This window comes from Moschus berezovskii, chromosome 6 (genome assembly GCF_049115385.1).
Source record: "Moschus berezovskii isolate FMDL1 chromosome 6, NW_MosBer_1.0, whole genome shotgun sequence".
Classification (NCBI taxonomy): domain Eukaryota; kingdom Metazoa; phylum Chordata; class Mammalia; order Artiodactyla; family Moschidae; genus Moschus; species Moschus berezovskii.
Genome location: NC_142465.1, coordinates 36,833,676 through 36,861,310, shown reverse-complemented (window position 1 = coordinate 36,861,310; position 27,635 = coordinate 36,833,676). Strand labels below are relative to the sequence as shown.

The window sequence follows — 27,635 nt, the reverse complement described above, 5'->3', positions numbered from 1 at the left end:
TATTCACATGACTTTGAGCAAATAACTTAACCTAAGTGCTGCCCTAAATATCTCAATGGACAGTTTCAAGGGTCACATAGGACCAACCAAGTATCAAGAAAACTATACATCACATTGCTGTGATAAACTGTTTATTATCTTCTCTCTTGCCCTGGGTCTTTAAGACAAAATTTCAGATGTATTCTAAACAGTGCTGCAAATTCCATTCTGCTACATGATTAGTGAAAAGACTGAGCCATTACCCCATGTGTTTTCACCATTCTGGCTATAGAATGGTTGTTTCTTTTTTAAACTCTCCTTTTGTAAATCAAGTTAATTCAGAATCACTTTTGCCTGGTGTTTGTGAACAATATACAGCAACTGTCTCCAGCTCTGCTGGCCTTCCAGTCAGTGAGCCGTTTATCCAGCGCTGTGCTCTGCTCTATGCAAACAGGCCTCCACATGGAGACAGGAAGCAACTCAGGAGACTCGTTAGTGAAAGACAACAAGACAACCAGACAGGGGTTGGAAGAATGTTTGATGTATTTCAGTAGTGTATTAGCAGCTGAGAATCTTTTATTACTGATGACATTTTTACATACTTTTCAGTATATCTTATTTCTACACTCAACCTTTATTAAGCTGCTCATTTTATCCTGATTTCATCTGTCCCACACTACCCAAGGGATGTCCTTGGTTTCATGAAACATTTTCCCCCATTATCAGCCTCAAAGTCATCATCAATTATGTTCATTTTGATGGTTTTAAATGTCGTCAGTAAAGCAAGCAGTAAGTAGGTTAAACTAGACAGCAAGAACTCAGACTTTTATCTTCCTCATTTACACTATTCCCCAAAGAGATAATAAACAAAAGGATTATAATGAGGCCATATTTAGTTTTATCCATGTCAACTGCATGACCATCTGTTCCCTTTGATTTTTTTCCTCTGACCCCTCAAGCTGATTATTTCAAAACATGAAGTTTAAATGCTGCAAGATCATTACATAAAATATAAGATCCTCCAGAAGACACATGAAATGACAAGTCTACTAGAGTGTTCTCCCTGTGACCTCTCCTGTGTGAGCAGGTCTGGGTTTGCTGTGCCATTAGAAAACTGTTGTCACAGCAATTTCTGTTTTGTCATTTCACTATCCATCATCAACTCTAGGCAGTTAGCGTGTCGTCACCCCTCCCCCACCTAGCCAGAGCTAGGTGTCCCTCAACACCCACTCAGACCCCACCTCCTCCCTGCAATCCTCCCTGTTGCCCACATCTCCAGCTCCAGAACCACCCGTCACATTCCCCTATTGGGCCTTTCATCACTCTTGGTCCTACTGGTTTTGCAGCTGTCAGCACAGTGCCAGTCACCAACTGCCAAACCAGTTGATCCCATGAGCCCCGAAGGAACTGCTTATCTCCCAGAGAAGTCAACCCAAACTGAAGGGGCCTGGTCTTCTTAGATAAGCTGCCCCCAACTCTGGATCCTGGGATAGGAAGAGCCAGGACGGACAAGGAGGCCACACCCTCTGCAGGCCCTCTGAACTGTTAACCACAGACCCCACAAGAGAAACATCTAGTGGGGCATACATAGATTATTAATATTTAGGAAATACAATTACCCAGAGGCCTTTTTGCTTCAACTCCACAATAAGCATCAGTTACTGGAGGTTTCCAGAGTACTGAAGTGCTCAAGCAGGAACAGCCATTTTCAGAAGACAGAGTAAGGAATTCTGCCTCCTCACCACTGCCTGGTTGGGATTAGAAGGCCACAAAGACTGCTATGGAAAATAAAAGATGTCATTCATCATGTTAAATGTCTTATGGCAAGATGGGCTGATGCTGGGGCTGAGTTAAAGTAAAGCTATCCATCTTCACACTTCAAGGGGAAATAACTGAATTGTTAAACCTATATAAGCTCAATAAAACAATTACGTTAACAAGAATTTTTTAATGAAGTGCTTCTGTTGGTCCAAATTATTATTGATTTTAATCCATCTGATTTGGGGTTAATCTGTATCATGTATAGCTTCATTTTTCTTCTACTTTCCAAGTGATTTCTGTGAAAGAGTTGTGAATAGTGTGCTTCTCCAGTGAATTAGAAGGTTTTATTTTTCTTTTTTAATGCCACCTGCTTTATAACTCACTTCAGGAAAACAACTGAATCTCTCATCTCTTTTTCAAAAGCTAAAGCTCCTGAAAGTCTACCTCCCACCTTTTCAGATTTGTAAAAGCATGAAAACATGATTTCTTTAAAAACATCTGTGAAGATTAGCTGTAGCAAATTGTCTGCTATCATAATCAATCAGTAGCAACTCCCCCTCCCAAAAAACAGGAGATGGTAAGTAGTAAACTAAATCAACAGCTTCTTTGTGGAGTTTGTGTTAACATCATTGAACCTTACTAAGGAGAAACCAATTGTTTAGCAGATGTGATATATCTGTAGCTTCAAAGAGCCAGGATTAATGACAGTCTTGCATTAAATAACCACAGTGAGAGAAGAAATGCACTAACTCGAACCTAATCTGGGAAGAAAGGTGGTAATAATCTAGACTGATCCATCCATAAATGTTAACTGAGCCTCTGCCGTGGACAAAGCCAATGTTAGCACTAAGGACATACAAGACAGAGTCATGACCTTCAAAGCAGCTTCAAAATCTAGTATGGAGTCAAGATGTTCATACATGAAAAATTAACAAATAAGAAACAAATGAAAGGAGAATGTAGCCAATCAAATTCTAATTCTATCCCATACATCAGCCCTGATGGTATATGGAATTGCTTATGACCCCCAGGGCAAGTCAAGGGGCTCTAATATGTTACATGACCTTCACCTCTGTTGATCCCTCTGCCAGGACCCTCTCCCTCCCATCATGCACCTGGACCATCGTTCCCATAGCTTCAGTCTCATATAAAACACTGCCTCCTCCTACCCTGTTTCACCCAATCTGATTCAGAGCTGTACCCTCCACGCCCCCCCAGTGCCCTCTCCAAAGTGTACCAGAGCACTCATGACGCTATACCATAAACGCTAGTTTATCTAACCCCCCAGCTACACTGAGTTACCGGGGGCAGATACTGTGCCTGTGTTTCACCCAGCACTTAGTCACCTTCCAGCGCAATGGACTCTCAAGGAATGTTTGAATGAAGTGAATGAGTACCACCAATCCCTGTGGATTTCCCTCCTTAATAAACCTTAAACTCATTGTGTCTTCCATCCCTGTGCACCAGTCACTACAGAATGACAGATAAGCAAGAAACCTCTGGGTAAAGACCATCTATTGCCAGGTAACCATGGGCAAGTCACACAACCTATATATCCCTCAATTTACTCAATCTGTAAATTAGAGATAACAGAACCTATCTCCTAAGGTTACTGAGGATTTAAATGAAAAAAAAAAAGACATAAAGCCTGAATGTCAGGCAAATAAGTACTTCTTGCTATCCACTATTATTAGTCCAAATGTTACTCATCTCCTATATTCCTCTAATTGGTCTGTTTCCAGCCACACCATCACTGCAATCCACCCCTCATCACTGCTACCAGAATGATCTTAAAAATCAAACCACATGTTGCTCCCTTGCTTAAAATCCCTCACTAGTTCCCCATCACTTTCAGAAAACTGGCTTATTTTGTCACTTCATGAAAGGGCCTTCATTATCTGACTCCGACTCCCTCAACCATCTCCCCACAGCCAAGCCTCGCAAGCACCCTCCTGCATGCAAATCTCAGCAAAATCACTTTCTTATTAATGACTTAAGAAAACTCAAGTCATTTAAAATTCATTACACAGCTTAGGTATAAACTTTTTATAAGTTATACTTTATGGCTAAACTTCATTGCCTATTTATATATCATAGCAAGACTATACATTTAGCAACATATAACATATACACTCTTTAAGTATGTTGTAAAACACTGAGCTATACAAATTATGATCATATTAATAAATTATACCATGAACTGGGGAAATTATCTTTTTTAAACAGATTGGTTATTCCTCAAGTAATTACAAGCATAATCATATGTATGCTGCAACAAAAATAAAGTCTTAAATTTGACTGTCTTGTTGATGCTAATAACAGCTATAGATGGTGACCAGAAGTCTCTAAAATTAATTTGATTTTAGCAATATTTACAGGATGCCCAGAATTTGCTAGGTTGCTAGTTTGAATATTTACTAAAATTGATTCTTGCCATTAGTTCCATTAAATTTTATAAATATCAAGTGAGCACCTAGCTTTATGCAAAGGACTGGGCCAGGTACCATGCAGAACAAGGATAAGTAGAACATTAACCCAGATTGTAAAAGTTCACAGTCACCACACTTACATGAACCATATTCACGCAAGCTACACGCTAATTACTACCTGAAAATTCCAAGTGTTTAAACGTTTCCACCTTGCTTTAGACTATCTGTCTTTTACATATAACATGGATATCATGTGGAAAAAAAGTTGTAGCATTAAAATTTAAGGATGCTGTGACTCTCCAAGTAATCTTTTAAAAAGTCTAAATAATAAAGTCTTCCTTCAAAATAAACATTAAAAATACACATCCTGCAACTAAGCAATTTTATGTTAGTTGACTGGCACAATGATATGAAACCATTTTATAATGAAACAACATGATTGTCTACCTAATTATCTATACATAAATATAATTTTATTATATGCTTATGAAGCAATGTTATCATGTGGTTACAAAAACTCATGAAAATATAAAAATAATGTAATATGAGGCACTGAAGAATACATCTAAACATTTAAAGTGACTTACAAAATAAAATACTGATCTTTACAAGTATACCTCATTATTTATATTTTTATTCTCAGAAAAAACTTATGAATAGTTCACTTAAGTATATTTCTCACTAGTTAATCACAATTCACTTCACAGTTAATTAGCCTATGTCCAAAAACAGTCCTTTTTCTGTATGATTTCATTTTCTTATAAAGCAAAACATTTAATTTCAGTAGAAAAATATTTACATATGAAATTTAAAGAGGCAATAATTTCAGCAAAAATGGAAATCAACCACCATATCTTTTCTTGAGTTCTTCAACAGAGTTATCATTCAATCCTGATTTGTCTATGTGATTGAATAATACACGTGTAACTGAAAAAGAAAAAAATTTCATTTTAATCTCCACTTTTAAAAAGTAAAGCAAAAATTAAAGGGAATAATCAAGTTCGTTAAATACTTTTTACATTTTAAAGCAATCATTAGGGTTATTTGTAAATTCTAATTCAGATATTTAAACAGCCAACCTGAGAACAGAAAATTATACAGCAACCCAATGATGCTTCTTGCCAGAATATTTTGCTTTAGCAATAAACAATTTTCCCTATATCCTTAATGACATGAACATTGCAGATTAAACATAATTCATTCTGTACTACATTAAAGATTTTTGCCCTGTGTAACAAGAATACTTTTATTTACTTAATATTCCAATTAACTGTTTTTCAAACCTGAAATCATTTTATTTTAAAATAAAATTTTGGGGAGGAGGGGTTCAAGAGGGGAAACACATGTACACCCGGGGCAGATTCGTGTCAATGTATGGCAAAACCAACCAATATATTAATGTAAAGTAATTTGCCTCCAATAAAAAAAAAAAGAATTACATTTAAAAAAATTAAAATAAAAATTTGCATCACTACTATAAATAGAAAATTAGCAGTAATATCCACAAAAATCATGTTTGATGGGCAAGCTATATATTTTTAATATATAATAAAATATATAACAATTAAAAGTTAAAAATAAGGTTTTCTTATGAGTCATATAAAATCTTTTTCATACCAGTGAACTGTTCACAGTTCTGCTATAGGTTCATACTATATCCCTCAACATTAAAACTAGCTAACGGTTGTTACTAATAACAATGATAATAAAAGACAACAATAGCTACTACTTATTGAATATTTAGTTACATGCTAGGAATTACTCTAAATGCTTCCATGTTTAACCTAGGAGAGAGTGGTGATCCAACCAAGACAGTACCGTTGGTAAGCCAGTTTGGAGGACCAACTCACATTCTTTGAGAACACTTCAAGTAACCACATCATAGTGACAAGAAATCCACTAAGTCAAGCACTTATACTAAGGTTTTTATGTACTAAGCACTATTCTAATACCCTGAGACCTAGAGAACAAGGTAAAGTTCCTGCTGTCATGGAGCTTTCATTCTATTATGGATAGAGAAATAATAAATACTTAAAATACTGTCTGCTATTGTAGTTCTGTCTTATGAAGAAATAAAGCCAGGTAAGATGACAGACGGTGATGAGGAAGGGGAGGCAGGCAGCTATTTTGAGTAGGCCTGTAAGGAAAGTTGACTCTGAGGTAGTGACTACTGGGTGGAAACTGAATGAAATGAAGAGGCAGGGAAGGATTAGTCTCGGCTGAGGGAAACAGTCAAACGCAAAGACCCTGAGGCTACAAGAAGTCTGGCAATTTGGTACATCCAAAAAACACAGTCAGTGAGGTAGGCAGAATGATTTTAAACAGTGATAGAAAATGAAATCAGAATAGAATAACAAACTAATACCTTCAGGGAATTTCTGATTAACTAAAGATTAAGCAGAGAATTCTTTTGGTTTAAGTTTATTAAGAATCTCTCTAAACTAGGTCCACTTCCTTAAATACAACATAAAGAGTATTTTCTTTAGTGATTCAGACTCAATGTCACTGCTACAAACATAAAGAAGAAACAGAAAAGGAGCCCAAAGTGCGTTTAGCCCAGGAGGTGCACTCTAATGATTTTTCTCTTTCTAAAACTAGACTATAGCTTAAAGCCCTGAGTACCATTGACCCTTGAACAACATGAGTTTGAACTGCACAGATCCACTTACAGATGGTATTTTTCAGTAGTAAATACTATAGTACTACATGATCCAGGGTTGACTGAATCTGGATGAAGAACCTCAGATGCTGTGGACTGGCTGTAGACTGACTGTAAAATTGTATGTGGATTTTCAACTGTGTGGAGGGCTTGTTCCCCTAACTCCCACACTGTTCAAGGGACAACTTTAACTGAAGTGCCTCCATAGTTTGATTTTACTTAAATTAGGGTTCCCCAAAACTGACACTTTATGCCAAAGACTGAGATGTAGAAATAAATAAGGGATATAATTCTTCAAGCTCATCACCTGCCTCTCTTTACCCTCTAACTCTACAATTCAGCTGCATTGCACTCCTTTTAATTTTCTGAGTTCAGTTTGCCCTCTTCTGCCTCAAAAACTCTACACATCCTCACTCTCTTCATCTGACTCCTGTAGTTTTTTGAGAATTCAGCTTAAATAAACTCAAAGATATTGAAAAAAACAGATGCGACCACCTATGTACCCACATCCCGCTGCATGCTCCTGTGGCAGGGACCCTGTACATGTTCCACCATGCCAGGAGCTCAACCATTACACTGATACTATACTTTCAAGTAGAAGAGTCCAGACCACCATGGTTTAAATCCTGGGTCTGGCTTCCTAGCTGTGGAACCTCAGTCAAGTTCCTTACCTATATATGCCTCAGTTTCCCCCTTTGTAAGAACAAAATGATAATCATACCTACACCTCACAATGTTGTTTTCAGACAGAAAAATTTTACTTAATTTAACTGTAACTCAATTTAATTAAACTGCAATTAAATTGCACACACCTTGTACATACTAACATTCAATAAATATTTGCTATCATTTGTTGAATAGAGAAACACACAAGAATAAAGAGTAAAGGAAAAGCTTTTTTTTATAGAACTCACTTTTCTTCTCGGATTCTGACATAAACATCACTGCCATATCAAACCTTCTTAGTTCAGAAAGTCTTTGTAAGATTTCAAAGATGAGTGATGGCTTTTCTTTCCTGAAGTCCAAGTAAAAAGAAAATGATCAATTAAAAGCAACTCATTTAGTTCTGCTTACTAAAATAATATTTCTAATTATATATAAATAAAGTTTTCATTTATCTTTTGTTCCTGCACACTGTCTATATTTTAAGTGCCCAAATGAAGAGCTTATCAAGTCAACTGAAGAAACTAATATTCTTAAATGTGAGGCATAGAACAGACATTATTAATCTGGTATACTTGTCACTTCCATACTCTACCTTTCTCTAAAAAAATCTGTAAGTCCTTTTTTCTCCTAATCATTTCCCTTTTCATTGTTTATACTTGTATTTCTTTACACTACTGCCAACAGTAAAATTTACAATATAGCTAATTCTGCAATATAAAAGGTAGCAGTATGATACCAAAAAGGATGAATTTTCCAAATCACTAAAAGCAGCTGAGCATTACAGTAGGAAAGTACAACTAAATTTACTTACTCAATGTAAAAGTCATGCAGAATTTTAATGATTTGGTTGAATACATCTGGATCTAGATTTTTCTGAAACAACTTGGGATACAAGGATGGTTCAATTTGCTTGGGAAAAATATAAGGAGTTAGAAAATTATGGCAATATTCCCAATCACAAATTATTTATATAATAAATGCTTAGATCAACATAGTAAAGAACAACTACTATGCATAAGTATTTAATGAGCAATAATGGGGAATCACACAGAAATGTAACTATGACAGAAAGTTAGAGGGACTGTAAGATAATCGCTCTGCTCAATTCACAGAAAAATCTCATGGAGAGACATATATCACCCAAGAGAAACAGGAAACAAGAGAGGTCAAGAAGCAATAAAAAGAGAGTTTAAAAAATAGAACTACATGAGATAATATATTTTGAAATATTATATACCGCACAATTATAAGAAATTATTACAGTAATTACACTTGAAAAAGTGCTGAAAAATCCATTATTTGGTGAGTTTCATATGATTTGACTCTTTTCCTTGAGCAAATTAAAGTTCATTTTCAGGAGAATGATTACCTAAATATTGTAAGCATAGTTTGGCACACAGAAGGCACTCACTGTATTTTAGCTTCTTTCCTCATCTTGAAGAATGGAGAATTAAGTTTAAGTCATGATGTATGAAATTAGATTGTTTCTGTTAGAAAACAGAATTTAACACAGAACCTATTTCCAAAAGTTCCCTGGTTGCAAATACTTAAAATGGCCTGATCAGGATGATATATGTATTAGGCAAGGGATAAGAGCATTTTCTACAATCACACTGTGAAAGAAACATGAAAGTGAAAGTCACTCAGAATACTGGAGGGGGTAGCCTTTCCCTTCTCCAGGGGATCTTCCCAACCCAGGGATCGAACCCAGGTCTCCCACATTGCAGGCAGATTCTTTACCAACTGAGCTATCAGGGAAACCCAGAATCATACTGTTCACAAAGGAAATACAACCCTATTATTATATAGTGACAAAAGAAGTTCTTTGACCTTTAACTTACAAGAGAACTACTAGCTTCCTACCTCTTACCTTCAAGTATTGATACAACATATCTGGAGAACTTTTCAGTTGTCTGAAATCAGATTCAAGCTGAAATGAGTTTGCAGGAACTGGAGGAAGAACAGTCCTGATAAACTGAGCAGGTGTTTTGTCTACCTCTATAGGAATCTTCTCACTGAAAGACTGACATACATCCTTCTTCAAATTGACATGAGAGCTGAAATATTTCAGAGGCATCAAATAATCAGAAAAGAAACAACAAATAGTCAAAGTTTATATACAGAACATCAATAGAGATTCTAAAATTTCTGACTTTATTAATAGTGTGTTATCTATATTCTGCCAGTAGTAAATTCTTTCAGAGGATAATATATATATAATTTTGGCAAGACATTATAGTTCTACAAATTTTCGTGTGTTGACTATGTATTTGCCTGTTCTGATTAGCTGGGCTAACAGCCTTTGACAAACTATTTCCACACCCTGCATGAGTATTAACAGTGTTAGTGCTCAGTTGTGTCTGACTCTTTGCAAACCCACAGACTGTATTCCACCAGGCTCCTCTGTCCATGGAATTCTCCAGGCAAGAATATTGGAGTGGGTTGCCATCCCCTTCTCCAGGGGATCTTCCCAACCCAAGGATCAAACCTGGGTCTCCCACATTGCAGGCAGATTCTTTTCCGTCTGAGCCACCAGGGAAACCCATACTGCATTATTATATCACCTTTACTCACAACTCAACCTTTCACTCTGAACTATCTGAATTATCACCATTTCAAGAAAGATTTCAAAAAGAAATGCTTCCTCCTTTAAAAAAAAAAGTCTGCCAACTTAAAAGTTTTCCCACAATCTATACTATCACTCTAAATAGAACTACTAGAATTCAAAGTTTAAAAAAAAGTTTTTAATAGGACTGTTGAGTAGCAATCAAGAATATACAATAAAACTTCAATATCCCAAAGTAAACTATTAATCTATGTCTTTTATATTCTCATGATTAAGAAAATGCATGACTTTTTAAAAAATTCTGAGCAAAATTTAAAGAGCCTACAAATAATCACAAATATCAATGGCTAGAATAATGACAATGCTCAAATTCTACTGTTTATGAAGCTTCCCTTCAAAAAATTAAAAATTTTTGCTGAATTACAAAGTAAAACATATTTATTTAAGTTCTAGATGAAATCAATTTGTTCAAGGTACTTTTATCATTTCTAAATTCCTCACTATGGTAAAGGAATAATGATAATTCCTTCAGCAAAACCTCTCTTACATTTAAGTAAAAAGAAAAAAAAAAAGAACAGAATCTAAAGTTGGATAATTCAAAAGGTTATGGGGAAGAATACAACCAGAGGTCTTATCAGTACTATCAATTTTCCAGTGGAATTATTACCATTCAGATGATTATCAAATAAGAGTATTTCTACTCACTGAAGAGCTGAAGTATCACTGATTTCTTCTATTTTCAGTACTTTGGCTTTTGGGATGCCACTTGTGGGCAAAAGGTCACCTTGGCTTGAGTTCTTATTTGTCATGCCTGCGGTTGCTGCTACGCTTGCCAGGTTAACAGGATTACACTCTGGAGTAGCCACAGTAGCAGTGCTATCCGGCACATCAACAGTCTGTATCAAATTACCAGTTTCTTCAATAATAACGTTCTTGAGTGGCTTCTAAAACAATAAAATCAATTCTTTACATCAATATACAAAGGTTTCTTATTTTAAGGTCACAAATTAAAAGGTTGCAATGTTCTTTCAGCCAATATTTCAGCTGTAAGTAAATTCAATCTGGAGTCATACCCTCTGAGAATGCAAAGAACAAGAAGAGTCACGGCACCTACCATATGCATGTCTAAATGGGGAAAGGCAGTGCATGTAGAAATAATTAGAAGGCACTGTAAAATGTGAAGGTACAGGGTGCCCAAAGAACAGAGGAAGGAGGATAAAAATTGACATGAGGGAGCTTCACAGGAAAAGCATGCAGGAATAGCAGTGTGATAGGGTACAGCATGGCCAGTGGAAAGGTGAGACGTCCACCACGGCTGGTGCCAGGGGAGGAGAGGTGAGACAAAGCCGGAAAGGTTGCTTAAAGACAGCTTACAAAGGGATTTGTGTACCATCTCAAGGAGGCCTGAGTGTATCCCAGAGGCAACAAAACCAAGAAAAAATATGGCCAAATGATATCAGTACTGCAGGCTAGCTAAGCAGAACAATGTCAGGCAATAAACAGCATTCTGCATGAAAGAAACTAATATTTAAACCTAACTGCATCTTCTACATATGCAGCAGCTGGATAAAACCAGCCCAGGACTAAAGACTTGTCAAATAATATTCACAAAGTTAGTAAGTACTTGACCATAATAATGGTTTTTAATTTATTAAAATAAATAGCATTCACTATTTATTTTAATCATAACAGATGTTAAACATTTTCAATTTCTTCCTCAGCTTACATGTAATACTTTAATTTTTTAAAAAAAACTTTCTTCAGTATATTGCTTTCATTCCAACTATACGACTGAATTTTAAATTAAAAAGTTGAAATATAAAAACCTTTTATACTAAACTCAGTGTTAAAACCAGACGTTACATTAGCATAACTAAGAAACAACCTAATGGTAACAACTGAGTGTCACTGGATGAATACACATAAATAAAGAAGCTATTATATTTTGTTAACAGAATCCTGTTAGCAGTTCTATCGTAAAGGATAGTCATGTTAATCTAAGGCCTCTGCTTTGCTGAGAACGATCAAAACCAGTAAGCTTTCTATCAAAATACTGACCAAGAATGGACATGCGTTAATGTTAAAAAATAGTATTAAAGAACAGACTATAAAAAATAGACAACTACTACTGAATTATATTGACCCAGTTCCATTTAAAACCAAATCCTGGGGACTTCCCTGGCAGTCCAATGGTTAAGACTGTGCACTTCAACTGCAGGGGACACAGGTTCAATCCCTGTTCAGGGAACTAACATCCTGCATGTCACACCATGAGGCAAAAAACAAAAAACAAAACCCAAATCCTGTCAATGACAAGAGATGTATAAACTGATCTGAGTTAATGAATTTCCTAAGAGATGATCTGTTTAAAGGTAGACCAGTGGCTCCTGCAGAGAAGGCAATGGCAACCCACTCCAGTACTCTTGCCTGGAAAATCCCATGGACGGGGGAGCCTGGTAGGCTGTAGTCCATGGGGTGGCTAGGAGTTGGACAGGACTGAGCAACTTCACTTTCACTTTTCACGTATTGGAAAAGGAAATGGCAACCCACTCCAGTATTCTTGTCTGGAGAATCCCAGGGACAGGGGAGCCTGGTGGGCTGCCATCTACGGGGTCACACAGAGTAGGACACGACTGAAGTAACTCAGCAGCAGCAGTGGCTCCTGAGAACTGCTCAGTGTTACTGATGATGGCTGGGAGGGATGAGGGGATGACAGTATACTGGTAAAAGGAGAAAAACATAAAAGATACCACTATAGCTGAAAGATATAAGAAAACATAAAAGCACAAATTCTTTTTTTTTTCTGGCCACACCTCACGGCTTGTGCGATCTCAGTGCCCCAACCAGGGACTGAACCCCAGTGGTTGACAGTGAAAACAGAGTCCTAACCACTGGACCACCAGGGAATTCCCAAATTCATCTCTTTTTAAATTAAGATTTAGAAACATAACACTTTCTTTAGCTCTATATTATGACCATTTCAAGAAAAAGAAACTAGAAATGAGAAAAAACAGAGAAGAAAGACCAAGTAGAAAGGTGAAATTTTCATATGGGAAAACAGGAAAATGAAAATAAAATAATAGAAAATAAAATAGTGGAAACTAACTCATTTCCTATCTAGGAACTCCAGGCCCAGCAGGTCTACATTACTGCTCACCTACAGTCTCTCGAGAGAAGGCATGCCAAAAGTAGTCAAAACTGCCAGGCCATGGTTGAGCCTCTCGCTTGAATAAAGTAACCCCTTTCCTGACCACTTTCCTCAGTGTTCAGGTGGCCTCACACAAAGGCCACAAAAAGGACTGAAAAGGAAATTAACATCTGTTTCACCTGAAACTGCTTAGCATTCCTGGACATCATTTTCTTTGATCTCAACTAACCTATAAGTTATTTTCAGCTTAAGCAGAAAAGGTCACATAGGGATTATACTTGCCTAAGATTTTAAAGCTTATGAAGTGGCCTGCCTGCCTGCCAAGTTGCTTCAGTCGTATCCGACTCTTTGCAACCCTATGAACTATAGACTGCCAGGCTCCTCTGTCCATGGGATTCTCCAGGCAAGATTACTTGAATGGGTTGCCATTTCCTTCTCCAAGGGATCTTCCTGATCCAGGAGTCGAACCTGTGTCTCCTGAACTGGCAAGAGGGTTTTTTTTCTAACCACTGGGCCACCTGCTTTTTTGCCAACCAAGGTCCGTCTAGTCAAGGCTATGGTTTTTCCCGTGGTCATGTATGGATGTGAGAGTTGGACTGTGAAGAAAGCTGAGCGCCGAAGAATTGATGCTTCTGAACTGTGGTGCTGGAGAAGACTCTTGAGAGTCCCTTGGACTGCAAGGAGATCCAACCAGTCCATTCTAAAGGAGATCAATCCTGGGTGTTCATTGGAGGGACTGATGCTAAAGCTGAAACTCCAATACTTTGGCCACCTCATGTGAAGAGTTGACTCACTGGAAAAGACTCTGATGCTAGGAGGGATTTGGGGTGGGAGAAGACGGGGACGACAGAGAATGAGATGGCCGGATGGCATCACCGACTCGATGGACATGAGTTTGAGTGAACTCCGGGAGTTGGTGATGGACAGGGAGGCCTGGCGTGCTGTGATTCATGGGGTCGCAAAGAGTCAGACACGACTGAGCGACTGAACTGAACTGAACTGAATGCCACCTGGGAAGCCTTTATCAGGTGGGACTCAAATCAAACCAAAAGCATCATACCAAACTGCCATACTATTTTTAAAATAATGCCCAGATTTTAAAACGGAGAACTGTTAAAAAATAAAGAGCAAATTTTCCCCTTCCTACTAAGATAATGATTTTGCTTGTGTTGGATCAATTACAAAATGGTTAACCCCAGATCTCTCAATTCATGGAGGTGTTCTGTTTTGAGATCCAGCCACAAAAGATTCAAATTCATGTTGCATTTTCATAATTACTAACATAATTGATTTATAACCTGAGGGAGATCAGAACTCAAAAGATTTATAAAAGCTGTTTAGGACACACTGGCCACAGAACATTCTTCCATACATATATTTGATTTACCACATGGCAGTGTTTTTATAATTATGGACAAGCAAAGTCTGACAAACGCTTAGTTTTTTAAAACTTTGGAATTAACTTTTGTGACAAAATTTTATAGAGATGTAAAAGTATAAATCACACTGAATTAAATATTTAATCACCTTTACTGTAAAAAATAGAATAATAGGTAAAAAATATGATGTGTGACAACGAACGTAATGTATAAGCAACTAGATTTATGCCTGGCACATGAAATATTATCTCAGAAAATTCAAGAATGAAGACAAAATAAGAACCCAGGAAATGTATTAAAGAATTCTTCTGTTCCTTACTTGAAATAAGAACTTGGCAAAACACTTTCTTTGCCTCGCCTTCTTCCTTTGTAAAAGTAGGACAAAAATATCTGCTCATTGTACAATCGGCATTTCTCTCAAAGCATCATCCATGCATTAACAGTTACTTCCCAGGGACAGGCAGGTAATCATGATCAGTGAAGAGCACACAGGGAGGTTTCTGGAGGCTGATACATTTCAATTTTTTGACCCAGTTGGTGGTTTCATAGGTATTCACTTTATCCTTTAAATTTTAATTTGTCCTGGGTACTTTTTTGTATGTATTTTATCTTTCATAATTTCCATATATGATACTAAGTAAACATCAGAAATTACCAATCAAATTTTACGTATATATATAAATTCATATAAAAGTTTGAAATATTGAGAGAATTACCAAAATGTGACACAAAGACAGAAAGTAAAGAAAATACTATTGGGAAAATGGTGCCAACAGACTTGCACAGCAGAGGGGTGCCACAAATCTTCAATCTACAAAAAATGCAGTATCTGCAAAGTGCAATGAAATGAGGTATGCCTGTACTAGATTTTTGCCAAAGTGTTCATTTTAGATCTAACCCCACAGAAGCTGCAAGACTATACTGTAATAAAATCCCAATCTCAAATAAGAACAGTAAAAGAAATAAAAGACGTTTAATTACAAAATGCACAACTGCTTCAAATTCCTTTTCAATCAGAAAATATGAAGAAATATTTAGCGTTAAAGGACACTTTAAAAAGTTATGCCAGAACATAAAACAGTTCCATTTTCTCTAATTTTCTTATGCCAATCTTCCTAAGAAGTATTTTTTGTAAGATTCTAAAACTGGTTCCAGGAAGAGATCTCAACATATCTTTTAAGAGATCTCCTAACTCAACAGCTTGTTTCAGCTCAATTTATTATACCAGTGATATTTAAATAGCAAGGAAAAAAATTCAGGTTTACTTACAGTTGATCCAAGATGAGGCGGATTATCAATGGGTTTTATCACATTTTGCCTTTGAGTAGAATCAAGAAAGACATCATCCCAGTGTCCTTTCTCAATTAATTCCTTGAAAATAAATTTGTAATTATGACTATCAAAATATTCTCAACGTAATCACACAACAAATAAAGGTATTTAAGCTTCAGAAGATAGGACCATATTTTGGTGGAAAGAAGAACCCTTACCTTTTTAATTTTGGAGAGTTCTGTTACTGCCTGTTTATTTCCAGGCTCCAAAAGTAAAACAGTTTCAAAATCTAAAACGAATTTTTAAGAAACATAATAAATTAGTGCAAATACCTTACGGAGTTCAAGAAATCATATATTAATAACCCCATACCTATATCTCAAGAAGCTTTACTCAGGATGCTAGGAAACTGGTGAGCAATAATAAGAACTAACGCTTATTGAGTGCTTTCCTCTTTGCTTTATATCAATTCTCAGGCAACCTTCACTACAACTCCACTTCACAGTGACAAAACTGAGGCCCGAGGGCTAGAGGTCATCTACTTATCAAAGCTCACACCGATAACAAATGACAGGGTAACTCACCAAATGTAAGAGAGAATCTAAAAGAATTCCAGATCATGGAATATTATTCAGCTTTAAAAAGGAATCCAATTCTGATATATGCTACAATACGGATGAGTGTTGGAGACACACTAAGTGAAGTAAGCCAGAAATAAAAGGATAACTATTGTATGATTCTTTACTCATATGAGGTACCTAAAACAGTCAAATTCAGAGACAGAAAATAGAATGCTGGTTACCAGGAGCTAGAGGGAAGGGGGAATAGAGAATTACTGACAAACAACAGAGTATTCAAAATGGAATGATGAAAAAGTTCTGGAGATGTACAGTGGTGATGGTTACACAAAAGATGAATGTACTCAATGCATTGAATTGTACACCTAAAAATGGTGTACATCATTACAGATCTCATATTAACGTCTATCTTCTGGTTGTTGATTCCCTTCCTTTTCATTCTTCCCTTTTTCCTGCTTTTTTCCTTCTTACCTATAATTCAAATTTTTCATTAATTTTGATTGACAATTGGCCAAACTGTATTACTATTAGAAGATAACTAGGCCCACTATGGAAGCTGAATTTCTCCAAACTTGCAAACCTAAACTGTGAAAGAAAATGTACTTCTCTAAGTTCTGTATCCTCAAACCATGGAAAGGCTACGAAAATGTCTGCTACTATAACTTGGGAGTGTCAACAGGGAGAGTGAGTGCCAGTTGTTATAAAAATAGTCCTACCTTGTTTGGCCTCACTTAGCTTTCCCAAAAATGTTCTTGCAGTTCCTCTTCTGGCAAAAGCTTTAGAATACGAACCATCTAACAAGATAGCTTGTGTGCAGTCTTTTTCAGCCTCTTCATACCTATTAAACATGATATAAATACTAAGCAGAAAAATGTAGCTTATAGAAAACTTCATGTAAACTGAGTTTCTAATATAAAAAATATACATATAATTTCAATTACCAATTCCCAAATCTCTGTTTAAGGGAAAAGACTAATTCCTAAATTTTTTATTCTCACCAAAGTTTGGAATCCTCTGGCTGAGGAAGGAGAAGGTAACAGATTAAGAGAAGTCAGAAACTAGTCTGCTGGAAGGATGCAATTAATGATGGTAAAATATGAATAAAGCAGACAAAACACCACAGCATACCTCCCCTCCAACTCTCAACATGTACAGTTACTACATTAACAAAATCTGGCATCAATTCTCCAAACTTCGTTAAGATTTACCCATACTACACATCACCTAAGGAAAACAACATACTTAATACTTCAAATTCATTATGTATGTGAAAAAATATCATCTAATACTTTTCATAAATTCTATTCAGCCATGCAATCAGCAATCAATTCAGTCTGACTGGGTACTGCTTCATAACAAAAAAGTTAAGAAAAGGTAAAAAAAAAAATAAAAATCTTGATATCCTCATATATTAAAATGACATTAATGAATTGTTATGAATAAACTTTGCATACCAATGGTATTGTGATTATGTATAGAAGCATCCTTAAATGATGAAATATCATGTCCATGATTTGCTTTGTAATAACTCAGGTGGAAAAAAAGTATAACTAAATATGACAAAAAAGGTATGGCATGTGAAAACTAGATGATTTGGTACACAGAGTTTACTATGAAAAGTTTCATAATAAACTTTAGAAAAAGAATCTTCTGTGATCACATTCTTCCCAAGACCTAAATGAATGCCATCCTACCTTCAAAATAAGACCTAATATGAACAAGATTAAACACCCTTGAATTCGTTTTTTTCTGAATTCTTTAATTCACTTCTGAGCAAGAGAAAGATTATGTTTGTGTGTGTTCATGTCCATGCCCCAACCAGTTTACTCTCTACATGACTGATTGTATCATTTTCCCATTCAAGATACTGCATGGTCTCCACACTTCTTAGGATGAAGTCGAGCTCCTCTACAGAGGACAAAGTTGGGGGCTTGTTTGACTTTCCAGCCTTATCTCTGCCAGTGCCCCTGCATATCAGTCATCATTTGAACCTCCTGCCCTTTCCAGAAGGTACAACGGAATTTTTGCTTCCTGTGTCTTTGAACCTGCACTGGGACACTAGACCTGTTTCTTCACCTCACTAATCATATCATCCCTTTACATCTTGGTTCCGTTCAAACTCCTGTTTGAAAAGTTGCTCTTTTCCCTGTTCCTCATCTAGTCTATAATAACTGACAGCACTCACTATTTAGTAGAGAAAACTTCAGACATTAACTGCAAATCTAGAAGACACATTAAAGGGAATTTCCTGGTGGTCCGATGGCTAGGACTCAGCGTTTTCATTGCTGAGGGTACAGGTCTGAACCCTGGTCAGGGAACTAAGACTCTGCAAGCTGGGCAGTGCAACCAAAAAAAATAAAGACATACTAGAAAGAGATGCAAGTAAGACTCACATAGGTCTTTTAAATTAAAAAAACTTGCTACGATATACTTATGTGGTTATCAACTAAAGCAACAAAACATAATAAATTAGAGCCCTCATAAACGTAGATATAATTTCTCATCTATTAGAAGGTATTCTTGGCATTAATCAAACGTAAAAATGTAGGCCTTACAATTTTTTAATCATGTGCAATTCCTGAATAGCAAAATTCAAAAATTTCCTTAGTAAGAAATGCAATGACTTTTACTCAGTCTAATCAAAACAATACATCTCCAGTGAGTCTGTTAGTTTCAATGAAGTTAAATACAAATTAAAATTTTCTTCTATGATAGCCTGTGATCCTTTGAAAGATCTGAAAATCTGGCTGGGAAAAATACTACATCCTTACTACCATTAACTTTTAAATGACATGTAGCTTTCAATTACAACTGCAGATAATAAACCACATTAGTAAAAACAGTACCCATGACTTTGTCACCAATAAAAATCAGATATTTTCATATCACACCACATTTGTCACAGATACCTTTGAGGTAGCACAACTATTTCAGAAATAACAGGGTAATTTAACCTGATGTTTGTCTGCATTTGATCATAGTACCTGTTTGTAAATGCCCGACACAGCTGGCCAACTACCAGGCAACTCTGTCCCTAGCAGTCACTTAGACGCCAAAGAGTGAAGCCATATGTTATGGAGTGTGTTGCCATTTCTTCCTCCAGGGAATCTTTCTGACCCAGGGATCAAAGCCACGTCTCCTGCGTCTCCTTGCACTGGCAAATTCTTTACCATGAGCCACCATTATCACACTGGTAATGTAATCATCTGTGCTTTCTGGGCATTCCCTAGACACACTTACTGGTTGATCAATATGGAGAGGATGTGTCAATGAACATCCCCAAATTTTAGTGGCTTTATTCAAACTTTCACTATCTTTAAATTTTTTTAACTTTAACTTGGCTATATCTATTTTAGGTTTGGAAATTTTTGTTCAAGTTTTTATTTTGTACTGCTGCTGCTAACCGCTGCTAAGTCACTTCAGTCGTGTCCAACTCTGTGTGACCCCACTGACGGCAGCCCACCAGGCTCCCCCGTCCCTGGGATTTTCCAGGCAAGAACACTTTGTACTGGGGTATAGCCAATTAACAATGCTACAGTAGCTTCAGGTGAACAGCAAAGGGGCTCAGTCATACATATACATGTATCCCTGCTCCCCAAACCCCCTCCCACCCAGGCTGGCACATAACACTGAGGAGAGCTCCATGTGCTATACAATAGGTCTTCGTTAATTATCCATTTTAAATATGGTAGTGTGCACATGACCTTCCCAAACTCCCTAACTATCCCCTCCCCTGGCAATAATAGATTCGTCTTCTAAATCTGTCAGTCTCTTTCTGTTTTGTAAGTAAGTTCATTTGTATCATTTATTTTTAGATTCCACATATAAGGGATGTTATTATTATACTTCTCCTCTGACCTACTTCACTCAGTATGACACTCTCTATAACTTGCCTGTATTTTAAATGCAGTTTCTCATTTTGTAGTGTGTTTAATTTCTTTGTAATAACTTTATTTATTTATTTATATCCGTGCTGAGTCTCCATTGCTGTGTGGCTTTTCTCTAGTTGTGGTGAATGGGGGTTACTCTTTAGCTGCAGTGAGCTGGCTTCTCACTGCGGTGGCTTCTCTTGTTGTGGAGCACAGGTTCTAGGGAGCAATGGGCTTCAGCAGTTGTGGTTCCCAGGCTTGAGAGCACAAGCTCAATAGTTGCGGCACACAGGCTTAGTTGCTCTGCAGCATGTGGCATCTTTTCAGATCAAGGAGTGAACCTGTGTCTCCTGCATTGGCAAGCAGATTCTTTACCACTGAGCCACCAGGGAAGCCTCTGTACAGTGTTAATCTTTAAAAGTATACATACCATTATATCACAAATTTTGATGAAGCACAAGCTGGAATCAAGATTGCAGGGAGAAGTATCAATAACCTCAGATATGCAGATGACACTACTCTTATGGCAGAAAGCAATGAGGAACTAAAGAGCCTCTTGATGAAGGTGAAACAGGAGAGTGAAAAGGCTGGCTTAAAACTCAACATTCAAAAAACAAAGATCATGGCATCCGGTCCTATCACTTTATGGCAAATAGATGGGGAAACAATGGAAACAGTGACAGACTTTTATTTTCTTGGGCTCCAAAATCACTGCAGATGATGACTGCAGCCATGAAATTAAAAGATGCTTGCTCCTTGGAAGAAAAGCTATGACCAACCTAGACAGCATAATAAAAAGCTGAGACATTACTTTGCCAACAAAGGTCCGTCTAGTCAAAGCTATCTTTTATCCAGTACTCATGTATGGATGTGAGAGTTGGACCATAAACAAGGCTGAACCCTGAAGAATTGATGCTTTTGAACTGTAGTATTGGAGAAGACTCTTGAAAGTCCCTTGGACTGCAAGGAGATCAAACCAGTCAATCTTAAAGGAAATTGGTGGTGGTTTAGTCGCTAAGTCGTGTCCGACTCTTGCGACCCCATGGACTATAGCCTGCCAGGCTCCTCTATCCATGGGATTCTCCAGGCAAGAATTCTGGAGTGGGTTGCCATTTCCTTTTCCAGGGAATTGTCTCGACCCAGGAATCGAACCCGGCTCTCCTGCATTGCAAGTAGATTCTTTACCGACTGAGCTATGAGGGAAGCTCTTAAAGGAAATTAGTCCTGAATATTCAATGGAAGAACTGATGCTGAAGCTGAAGCTCTAATACTTTGGCCACCTGATGGAAAGAACTGACTCACTGGAAAAGACCCTGATGCTAGGAAAGACTGAAGACAGGAGAAGGGGACAACAGAGGATAAGATGGTTGAATGGCATCACCAACTCAATGGATATGAGTTTGAGCAAGCTCCGGGAGTCGGTGATGGACAGGGAAGCCTAGTGTGCTGCAGTCCACAGGGTCGCAAAGAGTCAGACACAACTGACTGAACTGAACTACCATTACAAATCTTAATATTTTTAAAACTCTATTTCAATATAGTTGGTTTCCTTTGTAATACTAAATGTGTAACTACACACTTAAAAATTATCTTGAGAAAGGTGCACCATGCAGCCAAAGCAGTCTGTGGCACCAAAACGTTTAGAATCTCTACTTATAATATTTATAGGAATCTTTAATTTTATAACTAGTGTGTAGTATTACAAGAAAGACATAGTTTCTATCATCAGATATATTATTCTGCTGATTGTCCAACATGGAGCCCTTGAGTGCATCCAGAAATATGTGGTTAGTATCACAGGACCAAGTTTTAGTTCTGTATGTAATCAATCAGCAGTTTCAACAACAGCAATTCTCTTTTGTTGTATTTGCATACGCTTCCAGGTAAGATTCTGCCCAAAGGGTTCTGAGATTAAAAATATTTTTAAATCACTAATTCAGAATAGCATAAAGCAATTAAAGAAGCGTTAAACTGTATAATGCCAGACCAAAACTGAGTAAGTACTTTAGAACTAGTGGCACAGTGGTAAAGAACCCATCTGCTAAATACAAGAGATGCAGGTTCGATCCCTGGGTCAGACAGTTCTCTGGAGAAGAAATGGCAACCCACTCTAGGATTCTTGCCTGGAGAATCCTGTGGACAGAGGAGCCTGGCGAGCTACAGTCCATGGGGTCGCAGAGTCAGACACGACTAAGCAACAACAACAACATTTACTGAATATGTACTATGACACACACACCCTCTCTCATTTAATGCTTAAGAGTGAGTTAAATCGGAGAAGGCAATGGCAAGCCATTCCAGTACTCTTGCCTAGAAAATCCCATGGATGGAGCAGCCTGATAGGCTGCAGTCCGTGGGGTCGCTAAGGGTCGGACACAACTGAGCAACTTCACTTTCACTTTTCACTTTCACACATTGGAGAAGGAAATGACAACCCACTCCAGTGTTCTTGCCTGGAGAATCCCAGGGACAGGGGAGCCTGGTGGGCTTCTGTCTATGGAGTCACATAGAGTCGGACACGACTGAAGTGACTTAGCAGCAGCAGCAGTGAGTTAAATTTAATTATTTAGATAATATACCATTTTATGGTAAATTTTATTTTCATCCTGCGAAGAATTAAAGGTAACCATACTTACTTCTGAATCTTCAGATAGGCCATTGCTCTGTTAGCTGGAAGAAGGGCATTAGCGCCATCTGCTGCTATCCCTCGAGTATAGCATTCGATTGCTCTTTCATATTTCCCCTCTTTGAAAAATGCATTTCCCTATCATTTTGGAAAAAAGTATGGAGAATTAAAAAAAAAAATTAGTTGAATTCAAATTTTTAGCAACACTGTTAGTATACGAATCATTATTATACCAGTAATTAACCTATTTTTTAATTGCTAAAAATCCATGAGATGTTTTAGAATCTGTTAGTTTGGGTTGTTTTTTATAATGGTTCTCTTTTCGGCACTAAAAAAAAAAGTACGCTACTATATTACCTTGCAGCACTAACCATTATTTTACCAATTAAAGATTAGACAAAGTTTAAATGAAAAACACATTTTAATAAATACAGGCCCAAATATTGTACTCTTTAATTATACTAGAATCTGTGCAGGGAATTCCCTGTGGTCCAGTTGTTACGACTCCACACTCTCACTGCTGAGGGCACTGGTTTGATCCCTGGTTGGGGAATTAAGATCCCCCAAGCAGCGAGGCACAATAAAAAAAATAGAATCTGTACAAAAGAATTTCATAATCCAAATAATTTTTGTGAAAGAACAGAGTACCAGACTGTACAGCTCACTATTCAGTAACATTAATATGCCTAAACAGAGAATAAATCAAATTGTACTGGAAGGTGTACTAGATTTCATTTTAACATTTATTTATAATCAAAGTCAGATATATCACAATCAATAATCATTCCATAAATTTTTATTAGGAATCCTCTGGAGGTCCATGAAAGCCTATAGTATGTTAAATTACGTCTAAAGAAATTTTGATCAGAAATAGTTCATTGTGTGACATCCTTGGCAGTCCAGTGGTTAAGATGCCATACTTTCATTGCTGGGGCGTGGGTTCAATCCCTGGTCAGGGAATTAAAATTTTATGTGCCCCGTAGTGAGGCCAAAAAGGGGGAAAAAAAAATACTTCAGTGAGATCTAATGAAAAATAAATAAGAATCAATTTCAATTTATTTCTTTTTTAAATAATTTTATTTACTTATTTCTGGCTGTGCTGGGTCTTCATTGCTGCTCGTGGACTTTCTCTAGTTGCAATGAGTGGCGGGCTACTCTTTATTGCAAAGGTTGGGCCTCTCATTGTGGTGGCTTCTCTTCTTGAGGAGCATGGGCTCTAGAACACACAGACTTCAGTAGTTGAGGTTCCCAGGCTCTAGAGCACAGGCTCAGTCGTTGTGGTACTGGGCCTGGTTGCCACATGGCATGTGGGATCTTCCCAGACTAGGGATCGAATGTGTGTCTCCTACACTGGTGGGTGGATTCTTTACCACTGAGCCACCAAGGAAGCACTGTAATTAATTTCTATGTTAACTGTATAACCATCTATATGTAAATATATGTCAAAATGCTCAAAAATAATTTGTTTCCTAAAAGCTGAAACTCCAATACTTTGGCCACCTCATGCGATGAGTTGACTCATTGGAAAAGGCTCTGATGCTAGGAGGGACTGGGGGCAGGAGGAGAAGGGGACGACAGAGAATGAGATGGCTGGCTGGCATCACCGACTCTGTGGACATGAGTTTGAGTGAACTCCGGGAGTTGGTGATGGACAGGGAGGCCTGGCGTGCCATGATTCATGGGGTCGCAAAGAGTCGGACACGACTGAGCGACTGAACTGAAACTTATATATAATATTTTTTTACAATTATGTTTTAAGTCATCAATTACTCAGTTTTAATTAGTAGGCTCCAAAAGTTTTAGTATATTTAATTTTCAGTTTCTACTGAAGGAGAAATTTAATATAACATTAGGAAAGACAGAAACTTAACTGATACACAAAAAACTAAAAGTAAATTCAGGAAAACATATACATGTTAGAATCCTGGATTACCCGATCTTTGTCCGAAATAGCTTGTTGTTTATTCTGTTGCTCTTCAATTTGTTTTTTCTCTCCTTCATCTGACTTAACCATTGTATCAGTTTCCTCTGGATATGAGTTTTCTTTGGAAGTTAAAGCCTAGAAAACATAGCAGTCAGCTAAATAAAACAAGTAATGGAAGATGCATACATGTTTGACTTGAAAATAACAAACTATTCATATTAGAATTCCTGCCACATTTCAAATAATTAAAATATTTACTCCAATTCAAAATCTAACAAAATTAAAAAGCAAATAAATTTAATGTACATCTTATTCCAATTAAAGTAAGTACTATTCACTAAAGAGCTGTTCATTTATTTATTCAATAAAGATTCTTTTGAATTTCTACACTGTTCTAGGAACAATTTTTAAAAATAAAGAAGGTAATTGAGACCACATCACCAAATTTCTCAAATTTACTATTCATAGTCATTATTTGACCTAGGATAAAACACAAAAACATAATACAGTTCACAATTAAGAGTCAAATTGATGTATGTAATATGTAATGCCAATATTTAAAGGCAGACTTTCCTCAATCATTGCTACTTTCAACAGATGGCAAGATAATTATAAATGATGCAAAAGTAGAGTAAAAGGAATATATAACTATTAAGTATAATCTGACAACAAATTTTACAGTTAAGTAATATCTATTTTCTTACTTCTAAAAATTTAGTATTATTTTCTCTGTATAAACCGTAAAGATGGAGCAACTTTAAAACTACAAAAATCAAAGAAATATGTGAAAGTTTAGTACAAAAACAAAGCACAAGCCAAATCAGAAAAATTAGTGGGATAAAGAAAAATAATTCTTTCATCTGGTTAAATAAAGCAGCAGTAGTTCTAAATATCTCAGCTTTTTAAGGTAACAATTAAGAATCTTCAAATAACATTATACCACCTCTAGCTTATACAATGTGTTTAGTTAAAAAAACTCTAGTACAAAGAATTAAAATTAGAAAAATGTCTATATTACATAGTACAAGTCTATACAAAAACATTTACTTTGTCAAATAAAGGTAATAAGTAACACACTTAATTTAAATAACTACAGTTTACCTGATTAATTTTCCTGAGTTCATTTGTAGCTTCAAAGTTATTTGGTTCCAGTTCTAATACTTTTTCATAATCTGAGTAAAACAGAAGATACAGAATATTTAAAAGACATATGGTACCTATGGCTGATTCACACTGACGTCTGACAAAAAACAACAAAATTCTATAAAGCAATTATCCTTCAATTAAAAAATATATTAATTAAAAAAAAAGATATATGGAACTTTCCTGGTGGTACAGTGGATAAGAATCTGCCTGCCAACACAGGGGACACGCTTCAATCCCTGGTCCAGGAAGATTCCACATGTCTCACAGCAACTAAGCCTGTGCACCACAACTATTGTACCCATGCTCTAGAGCCCACAAGTCACAAGGACTGAGCCTGTGAGCCACAACTACTGAAACCCACATACCCTAGAGCCTGGGCTCCACAACAAGAAAAGTCACAATGAGAAGCGTGTGTGCCACAATGCCGAGTTGCCCCCACTAGCCACATCTACAGAAAGCCTGCGCACAGCAACAAAGACTCAGTGTAACCAACAACAAATAAATAATCTAAAAGCGATATATGGTATTCAAAAACCTGTATAAAACAGCAGTCATTTGCTTACAGGGGACAAAACTATCCTATAGCAAAATTAAGAGGAACTAAGAAATACTGACATTATTCCACTGGATTTCCTCCATTCTCCCAGAACAGATAAAACCCTGAATCCTTGTGTCCGATCACCTCCTTCTTCGAGCCTCAGGGAGAACACTTGCTATCATAAGTTATATCTCATAAAACCAAGAAAGAGCACAATCTTTCAGACACAAACTTCATTCCAATTTTCTGATTTATACTACACAAGCCTATTTTATGAAATAATAAAAAGATTAAAAATTTAAAATAAATTAAAATGTTTTAGATTCATGTATTACCTCTAGCTGCACAAAAGCCAACAAGATGTTTTAATCTGTCTCACATATAAGAAACTGAAAATCAGAGAAGATACATAACTTTCCCCTGGTAACACAGTGAAGACACAGTTGAATGAGAATATGAACCAGTTTAATCAGTGGCAAATAACACGGTCTTTTCCCAAAATATCAAAATACATTTTAAATTGCAAAAACCAGTTTTATTCAACATAGAAAGATCTCTGAAGATAGTAACTGTGATTATCTATTATTCTTTGTATAGAATCAGTTAAACTATTAAATAACTTTTTAGACAATGGTGACCTGGAAAACATTAATACCTTTTTTGGCATCCTCTAATTTTTGCAAAGCAAATCGAGCGGCACCTCGTCTTGCATAAGCCTTTGTATAACTTCTATTCAAGGCAATTGCTAAATTACAATCAGACTCAGCAACAGCAAATCTGCAATTTAAAAAAAAATAAAGTTAATAAAAATCATGTTAAAAACTTCAAAAAATTTGTTTCTGAAATCTCTGAAAAGGGGATTTAATTCCCATCTGAAGGCATGTTTCTCTTATTTTTTTTTCTATTTTCAATTTTTATAGTAGTAGATTTATAGTATTGTGTTAGTTTTAGGCATACAACAAAGTGAATCAGCTATACATATATGTACACGTGTGTGTGTGTATACATATTTATCTCCACTCTCTTAGATTCTTTTCCTACAGAGGCCATTACAGAGTACTATGCAGAGTTCCCTGTGCTACCATCTCCTTTTAG

General features: G+C 36.6%; 1 protein-coding gene across 5 annotated transcripts in view; it reads right to left on the bottom strand.

Moving 5' to 3' along the window:
* Nucleotides 1–4,620: 4,620 nt before the first annotated feature.
* Nucleotides 4,621–27,635, bottom strand: part of RPAP3 (RNA polymerase II associated protein 3) — a 34,298-nt gene continuing 11,283 nt past the window's right edge. For 4 of the 5 annotated variants that reach the window (XM_055395202.2, XM_055395203.2, XM_055395204.2 and 1 more), the window contains exons 6-17: nucleotides 27,196–27,317; nucleotides 25,958–26,028; nucleotides 24,866–24,991; nucleotides 22,943–23,070; nucleotides 17,154–17,275; nucleotides 16,078–16,148; nucleotides 15,857–15,958; nucleotides 10,766–11,004; nucleotides 9,365–9,551; nucleotides 8,306–8,403; nucleotides 7,743–7,843; nucleotides 4,621–5,096 (exon numbers count right to left, since the gene is read on the bottom strand). In XM_055395202.2, the coding sequence (XP_055251177.1) occupies nucleotides 5,011–5,096; nucleotides 7,743–7,843; nucleotides 8,306–8,403; nucleotides 9,365–9,551; nucleotides 10,766–11,004; nucleotides 15,857–15,958; nucleotides 16,078–16,148; nucleotides 17,154–17,275; nucleotides 22,943–23,070; nucleotides 24,866–24,991; nucleotides 25,958–26,028; nucleotides 27,196–27,317 (1,453 nt within the window). In that variant the 3' untranslated portion in view covers nucleotides 4,621–5,010. The remainder of the gene's footprint in view (nucleotides 5,097–7,742; nucleotides 7,844–8,305; nucleotides 8,404–9,364; nucleotides 9,552–10,765; nucleotides 11,005–15,856; nucleotides 15,959–16,077; nucleotides 16,149–17,153; nucleotides 17,276–22,942; nucleotides 23,071–24,865; nucleotides 24,992–25,957; nucleotides 26,029–27,195; nucleotides 27,318–27,635) is intronic. The other variant, XM_088836953.1, reaches the window with a different exon arrangement.